This window comes from Phyllobates terribilis, unplaced genomic scaffold (assembly GCF_046119375.1).
Source record: "Phyllobates terribilis strain yellow unplaced genomic scaffold, ASM4611937v1 Scaffold_1__5_contigs__length_1240528914, whole genome shotgun sequence".
Classification (NCBI taxonomy): domain Eukaryota; kingdom Metazoa; phylum Chordata; class Amphibia; order Anura; family Dendrobatidae; genus Phyllobates; species Phyllobates terribilis.
This window is the reverse complement of record NW_027362761.1, coordinates 49293253-49302353: the sequence shown is the minus strand read 5'-3', so window position 1 is coordinate 49302353 and position 9101 is coordinate 49293253. Positions and strand designations below refer to the sequence as shown.

General features: G+C 40.0%; 1 protein-coding gene across 1 annotated transcript in view; it reads right to left on the bottom strand.

Moving 5' to 3' along the window:
- Positions 1–2472: 2472 nt before the first annotated feature.
- Positions 2473–9101, bottom strand: part of PCGF3 (polycomb group ring finger 3) — a 141903-nt gene continuing 135274 nt past the window's right edge. The window contains exons 8-9 of the mRNA XM_073651805.1: positions 8575–8655; positions 2473–4294 (exon numbers count right to left, since the gene is read on the bottom strand). Coding sequence (XP_073507906.1) covers positions 4247–4294; positions 8575–8655 — 129 coding nt within the window. The 3' untranslated portion in view covers positions 2473–4246. The remainder of the gene's footprint in view (positions 4295–8574; positions 8656–9101) is intronic.

Below are 9101 nucleotides of genomic sequence, written 5' to 3'. Positions count from 1 at the left end.
TATTTACTGGAACAGATAAATCAGGAGAGTCCCTCTTTGAATATATTTTCATGAGTGACAATAAAAACTGAAGAACACTTCTTTACTATTGCTTAAAGGGGTTGTCCACCAGGACTATACCATTGATGACCTATCCATTAGTATGACATCAGTTGGGCTCTGACAGTCGACACCCCCACTGATCAGCTGGCAGTCTACTGTAAGCAATGTGCTGGGTGGAATACAACTGCTCCGTACATTGTTTAGCGGCTGCTGCCAAGTGCTACAGTTTGTCTCCCGTTCAAATAAATGGAAAATTAACTGCAGCGGATACTAAATGTACAGAGCGGCTGTATTCCACCCTGCACATTGCTTACATCAGACAGCTGCTGGAGAAGAAATCCGCTGATCAGTGGGGGTGCTAGGCGTTGAATCCCCACCAATCTCATTGATGACCGATTTAAAGGGATAGGTCATCAGTACATTAGTCTCTGAAAACCTTTTTAAAAGTCTGTCATGCCCAAATTGCATTTTAAATGGGCTATAGGGAACTTCGCTCCTATGAAAAACCATACTAGCACTGTACCTGTTACAGAGCCTGAGAAAACAACTTAATTTGTGTGCAAATGAGGGGGGAACAGTGCAGCCTTGGCCAAGAGTAGGGTTACGCCTCATCATTTGCATATTGGGTTCTTCCCCCATTTCTGATTGACAGTGGTCGCTTCCCAGAGTGAGCACTATCTGGATGCTACCGGCTTGTGTGCGCATGCGCACTTGTCTGCACCCAGCCGGGCATTTTCTCCTCCTAGTCCTCCTACTGATGGTGCCAATCACTATACTAATAGAACTCCTCTCGCCACACTTCTGGAAGTAGTAGTGCACTGAATGGCATCAACAGAATGAAGACCGGGAGAAGAATGCACCCGGCCACTGTGTGCATACGTGGCCTGGTACAGTCCATGCCCGGTCACAGGTGCACACACCGGCAACATCCAGTCCTCACTCTGGGAAGCGAGCACTGTCAATCATAAGCAGCGGAAGGGCCCCAATATGCAAATGAGAAGGCGTAACGGTGCACCGTTGCTCCCTCATTTGCATACAAATTAAAAGTTATTTTCTAAGGCACAACAGGTACAGTGATAGTATGGGATTTATTATAGGCCAAGTCCTTTACAACACTGTATAGCCAATTTAAAATGCATGGGAAAGACAGACACCCTTTATATCAAGAGAGAAAAAAGGAAAGAAATCCTACATTTTCATAGCACTGAAGACAAACATTTACTTAAAACTAGGCATTTTGCAAGTCTATTGCACATTTGCATTCCTGATGCTTTGACTCACTGTTATTGTTTGATGAAGAAAAAAAAAACATGAAGCTTGTTAAACATTTCACAATTTTATATGCCCGTAAATAAAGCTGGCCACTTAAACCCTTTCAATGGTAAAATAATATAGAAAGCTTAAAATAGAATAAATAATTTTATAAACTTATTTTTTTTCAACCCCACCAATCCTTATTAAATTTTCTCATATATTCTGTCAGAATTTACTATTTTCCATATGAACTATATTAAACAAAAAAACGTACAGTAGAGACCAAAAGTTTGGACACACCTTCTCATTTAAAGAAATTTCTGTATTTTCATGACTATGAAAATTGTACATTCACACTGAAGGCATCAAAACTATGAATTAACACATGTGGAATTATATACTTAACAAAAAAGTGTGAAACAACTGAAAATATGTCTTATATTCTAGGTTCTTCAAAGTAGCCACCTTTTGCTTTGAGGACTGCTTTGCACACTCTTGGCATTCTCTTGATGAGCTTCAAGAGGTAGTCACCAGAAATGGTCTTCCAACGACGCAGAAAAGGTGACCGGATGGACTCTACATGCCTGATTCCCACCGTGAAGCATGGAGGAGGATGTGTGATGGTGTGGGGGTGCTTTGCTGGTGACACTGTTGGGGATTTATTCAAAATTGAAGGCATACTGAACCAGCATGGCTACCACAGCATCTTGCAGCGGCATGCTATTCCATCCAGTTTGCGTTTAGTTGGACCATCATTTATCTTTCAACAGGACAATGACCCCAAACACACCTCCAGGCTGTGTAAGGGCTATTTGACCAAGAAGGAGAGTGATGGGGTGCTACGCCAGATGACCTGGCCTTCACAGTCACCAAACCTGAACCCAATCGAGATGGTTTGGGGTGAGCTGGACCGCAGAGTGAAGGCAAAAGGCCCAACAAGTGCTAAGCATCTCTGGGAACTCCTTCAAGATTGTTGGAAGACCATTTCCGGTGACTACCTCTTGAAGCTCATCAAGAGTGTGCAATGCAGTCATCAAAGCAAAAGGTGGCTACTTTGAAGAACCTAGAATATAAGACATATTTTCAGTTGTACCACACTATTTTGTTAAGTATATAATTCCACATGTGTTAATTCATAGTTTTGATGCCTTCAGTGTGAATGTACAATTTTCATTGTCATAAAAATACAGAAAAACTTTTAAATGAGAAGGCATGTCCAAACTTTTGGTCTGTACTGTATGTATACCTGGCTACCTTTCGTCTCACTGTTGCAGGATACAGCGAAGACATAAATATTTTTTTTCAGACACAAGGCAGTAAAAGAAGTTTTACTGATAAACAATTCCCCACCTTCAAAATAAAACGTTCCGGTACAATAGGCCAAGTGTGAGAACGGCACAGATGTATCAAATCAAGTCTGACAAAAAAGTGCTTCTTCGCCCATTCTTAAATGTAACATTTACTTTGAAGTTCAATGTGCCTCACAGAGGCTTTCATTAATCCAATATATCTCCTTCATGTGTCCCATCTGCAGAATGTTGGCTCGATCAGTGCAAAACTAGCCTATTTCATTTTTTGCTTCCGACTTACTCAGAAAAAGGACCAGACAATGGCGGATGGAGAGGGGGTAGTAGACTTGGTGGCATGGCATTCGATAAAATAAAAAAAAAAACAGAAAAGCATGGTATTTCACTGCTGAGGTCGTTAGGTTAACACATACACAGAGCTATACAGTGTTGAGTTAGATCACTTTAGTTGGGAACATGACATACTTATCCCAGATAAGCAGACGGTGCAGCCATTTGGGAGCTGCCGGCCTATACAGCTAGGTTAGGAATTTCAGCAACAGCGGGTTCTTTGTAGCACCATGTCAAATTCAAGTGATCCAATAGATAGTAGCAAAAAATGTGGATTGTTTCTTGAATTTATGCATTCAGTTTTCACTTAATACATTCTTATGTGGTTCACTTTAAACCTTCCAATCAAAGTGGAACCGTGAAACACCAGCAGGCATATGTCAGCCAGTTTCCTTGTGTTATTCACCGACTACATGTATTGTACCGTGTCAATATTTCTAGAGAAAAGAAAGTTAGCACCGAGGTCTCAAATTGGAACGGATCATCGTGATCGCGAATGATGCTGTCCGAGACCAAAAACAGGCCTGTACTAACGTGATGAGCAGTAACGGGTGTACAACCATATGGCGCAAGAAGAGGGACTTCTAATAATATTGCAGCAAGAGGCCAAAAGTGCACTGTGGCAACAAATCACAAATATAAGCACCAGTCAATATGCATAATCCAATCACTAATCTCCGCAAGTGATATTTTCCACCAAATAAGAAATTCTGGAAACTGCACAATCACAACCCCAGATTGGTTTTACAAATATGTTGGCTCAAATGTCTGCACTGGGCTACCAGCCTAAACATTTTGTTTTTAAAGTATCTACAAAGTAAACTTAATAAGAGGGTTTTAATTGTAAATGATTTATAAAATCTTTTCACAATTAAAAAGCAACCTAAGGTAATTTGGTGTCAATCTTTTTTTTTTTCTATCTGTTATATATATAGATATATATATATATTTATTAATATATACGACGATCAATACATCTCAAAAACAAACCTGGATGTAGTCTGCAGCAAAGACATGAATTATCTATGAAAAGTGTTCAGTATTTGTAAACGCCATGCTGGTAGTGTCTTGAGTTGTGAAAAATTATCTTTTTGTACAAAAAGTATAAATATTTTTTTCCTGTCCAGAATTCTGGTAATTGTGTTGCGGAAGAGAAACATTTTGAAGCGAACAGGTTCTCCTGTGGTTGCGCTACAATCTTCTGGCTTGAATCCGCTGGTACAGGTCACATGTCACGAGTCATGTGGTGCACTGTGGTGGTGCCCATGATAGTCTCTGCAAAAACCTTGTCCAGACTGGACAATTAAGTTCTTTTACAGCAAGTCCATTTTCGGTCTGTAATGCAGCAGTAGTGGTGATTTCTGAAATAGCAAAAGGTTTAGGTTGTAAATGTCAGAGAAGGCAAACTAACTTAGCTAGAAAATAAAAAACTATGAAATATTTGGAAATATTGGGAATTTATAATATAAATGTGTGTCTCATTTAAAAGCATTTAAGTACAGGGGGTCCCCAACTTATAAAAGTCAAATGTTCCCAAAAAAAAAAACCAAAAAAAAAAAAAAACACAACCCTAAAATACTCCACCTCAGCACTGACCTCTTCTACCGCAGTCCGGTGCTCTTCTTTCCACCATCTCATAGACTTCCGGATATGTCCAGGCCCCAGAGGTCAGCAAACTCCAAGGCCTGGACATGGCCGTAAGTCCTGTCCTATTAAGAAGAGGCCTGAGATGTGGCGTGCCAGATGATGAAAATATAATGACCGGATGGTGAGCAATGGGGCAATTGGTGAGGTATTAGTTGAAAAAAAACAAAAAACAAATCAATCTCCAGCAGCCCTGCTGCTCCACGTGTAGTCCACCTCTTTCCAATGTGGTGTGCTGCATCTCCAAGACTTCCAGGCGCGTCCAAGCCTCGGAAGTCACTGCATTTCATGTTTGCAATGTTGAGGTCGCAACGTTATGATGTGCAGTAACCTCCGAGGTTTGGACATAAGTCCTGGCCCATATGAGGACCAGATGGCAGGCAGCAAGCAGCGAGGTGGCTGATGGGGTCAGGAGAGTATTATTTTTTTTTCGGCCCCTATTCCAAGTTACATACATATCCAGTTTACGAACAAAGCAACAAAATATATGTAGTTCGTAACCCAGGGACTGTCTAATGAAAAACACACCAAATTTTCACTTCACAAAGTTAGTGCAGATCAAGTGGCTGAAAACCTGCTTGTTCTATAGTGCGGTCTATCCACCAGTGTATGCTAGACATTGAGGAGAGTCCATCCATCTGTTCAGATAACTAATACTACAGCACCATACTCTGGAAAACATAATTTAACTAGCAAATACCAAATATTAATATTTGGCATTACGGCCTCCATTTAAATCAGTGGAAGACATTGCACATAATCCTAAAAACAACAACAAAAAAAAAAAACAAACAGCAGTGTTTGATGGGTAACCGAGCGCACATCATCACAAGTTTGGTCACACTTCTTGGTACATGTAGGAGACAAACTTAAAAGGGAACCTGTCATGTGAAGAAGATGCTATTAACCTGCAGATATGGGGTTAACCTGTAGGTTAATAGTCGGGTGGAAATTAAGTTTATTCCTCCTAGCAATAATCTGTTTCAGGCACCGGGGGTGACGCAGCTGCGGGGTCAGTAATCATCGTGTATAGAGAGCGGCAGCTTAAACCAGCCGACTCAGCAGTCAAGGCAGGGAGCGTGGTTACAACCATCGCTCTCTATACACAGAGTGATGACTGAACCCGCACTGCAGATTAGCCCCATATCTGCAGATTAACCCCTTCATGACAGAAGCGGGTGTATGGAGCGGGATCCCGCAGCAAGCTCACCCCATTATTACAGCCAGGACCTGCACCTAACAATCGTGGGTGGAGCTGTGTGCCGCCCGCGATTGTTAACTTGTGTCGCTGTCAATCTCGGACAAAGGCATTTAACATGCGCGCGTATCATTAACTCCGCCCATAGGCGAGCCTGTGACGTGATCGCAGGTCGCCGATGGGTTGTTAGGACAGCCAGGGGTCAGCTGATGACCACCATGCCTGTCATTATGGAGCTCCTTTGAAAACCTGTCTGTGGTCAGGCTTCAAAGGATTGTGATTTCTGCTATATCTTCACGTCCCCTAAGGGGGCTAACAAAAAAAAGTAAAATGTAAAAAAAAATAAAGTTCAAATCAACCCCCTTTCCCTCTATTAAGAATAAAGATATTAATACATTTAAAAAAAAAATACACGTGTTATCGCCAAGATCAGAAAATGTCTGACCTATCAAAACATAAAAACAATTAACCCGATCGGTAAACACCGTACACAGAAAAAATTCAAGAGCGCCAAAATTACGTTTTTTCAGTCACCGCGATTCCACAAAAAATGCTGTAACAAGCGATCAAGTGTCACATCTATCACAAAATGGTACTAATAAACATGTAGTCTAGCCCCGCAAAAAAAAGCTATCAAATAGCTCCGTCGACAATGAAAAAAAATGTTGCGGGTCTCGGCGACACAAACCCCATAAATGTTTTTTTTTTGCAAACTGATTTTTTTTTTCACCACTAAAATAATAATAAAAAAAACTGGACATGCTTGGTATCGCCGTAATCGTATTGATGAGGAGAATCATATTGTGAGGTCAGAATTGTGTTTCTTTCACAATTTCACTGCACTTGGAATTTTTTCCCTGTTTTTGACTACTTTATATGGTAAAATGAATGGTGTCATTCAAAAGTACAACTCATCCCGAAAAAAAACAAGCTCTCATATGTCCATGTGGACAGAAAAATATAAGTGTTATGGCTCTGGGAAGAAGGGGAGGAAAAACGGAAACTCGCTGTGGCGTGAAGGGGTCAATAGCATTTTTTCACGTGACAGGTTACCTTTAAATGCAGATGTTGAGGGCATTTCTGCAAAAGATGATTTTCTAAACCTTTTAAATGGTTTCTTCAGTTTCAGAAAACTGACAGAATACAGACATGTCAAAAGTTTTGTTAAGTGAGGCTGAATAAAGAGGCCAAGCACTCAGCTAAACTCTGTGCCCCTTCAGCTGTGTTCCTTTTAGCCCAGCAGACATTTAAAGAGTGTACGTACGGTGTCATAGAAAATACAATGCTTGGATCTCCAAAGAAAGCCAAAAACAGCCAATGAAGCACAGCACCTAACTGAGTACTTCTGCGCTTTCATCTCAGCAATCAGATAGCCCCAAAACTCTCATCCATCAATAATTCTGACATGTCACTATAAGAAGGGTACAAGAAAAAGACAAAAATAGATTCAGCTCACTGCTCAAATAGTCCAAATGGAGATCCAAGAAATGCTGGCTCCAAGGTCAAATAGCTTCAAAAAGGCCATAATTAGGACAGTCTCCAGCACCAGAGGAAAAAAAGGTGTAAACGCATATTTAAAAATTGCTATCCATTGGCTTATGCGTTTCAGGTAAACCCTTTTTCATAGTTATGAACCCAAAACGCGTAAGCCAATGGATAGCATTTTTTTTTTTTTTTTTAACAATGCGAATATTTTTTTAATGCTTTTAAAAATTATGTTTTAACCATTTTTTCTCTGGTGCTGGAGACTGTCCTCCTATGGACTTTTAGAAGTGAAACAGTGGTGCCCACGGTCTCCCTAATAATTTGCAATACTTGTCAAGCCACCGATAGGAATCTTTACTAATCAAACTTATGTTGTAGATCATTCTAATGACCTTAACCAGGAAACAAGTCTTGTTGGGTGCTGGAGACATGCCTTTTACTCGGGCAATATAGACCTAGCAGGTCCTAGAATCATGTCTTCCAATCAAAATCGGGAGAAATCCTGCCTGCTACCAATAGGACATAACGAGAAGATGGAAGCTTCAGGATACGGCATAATACTAGCTGTTACAAATTGTGATCCCAGGATATTAAAAGCCATCTCCTTGAACTGGTCACCTTTACATATTTAAGAACAAAGACTAAGATCTGATATCAACGTCCTGCTTCTAAGCCCCCCCCTCATAGCCTAACAATAATGGTATTGCCTTTTAAGATTTTATCATTTCTAATTAGCCAATCTGGCTACCCAAGTCAATATAGAAATCTATTCAATAAATGTAATATTCTTTTACCGTTAGAACTCCCCCACCACCACCTTGACCCTACTCCCCCTCCCTTCACACAGACTTGATGCTTCAATACAAACGATAGGGTCAAAGTCTGTTTAATGTGGCTATGTACATGTGTTGTTTCCTGACTGAAACAACAGGAAGTTAGAGTCTAAAACAGCCACCATGGCCAGTGTGAAAATTGCAAAATTTCTATTTTTTTTAGTACAGTTTGTGACATATATATAAAAAATAAAAACACACCTTCTGTTCATACATTCCCTTTAATTCAGGCACAAATCCGGCAGACATAACCTGAAGTACTTTAACCCTTCAACAAATACATAAAAACCTGATTTAAAGAATAGGTCATTTTCTAATGACAGATAGGTTAATGAGGGTAGTCAATATTCCCACCCACCAGATGTGTTCTTAGTTTAAAATTTTACATGAATTTAAGTCTATGAAGAATAATCAAAGTGGAAGCCAAAAGGGAGTAATGGGAACATTTCCCACATAATTAATCAGAGGTACAAAATATTACCTTAAACCTCCATCTTGTAACAACAACAAATTTAAGTGTGTGATCTTTACCCAGGATTTCTTCATTGCATAATATATCCAACTGAAATACACAATTAAAAATATCTGAAATGGAGAAAACAGGTGAACCATCTGCAAATATTTAAATATTTCATCAAGAAAAATATAAAAGAACACTAATTTTTGGAAGTCTTTTCCACCAACTAAATATGTAGTTTAGCTAGTGGCGGACCACAATATGGCAGCAAATAAAAGTGCTGATTAAAATCAATGGATTCCACAGCAAGAGCCACTGTTCTATGACGTCCATAAATCCTCAAAGACAAAGGAACGGAGGCTCTCCCGAGTGGACAACCCTTTTACATAAGATTTAGGATTTGTATCCAGTGAAAAGAGAGAATAAAATATGAGGTATTTAACCACAATTTGATAAAGGGGTTGTCTGGGACTTTTCTATTGAAGGCCTATCCCTAGGATAAGTCATCAATATACGATCGGTGGGGTGCAGCTCCACCGATCAGCTGTTCC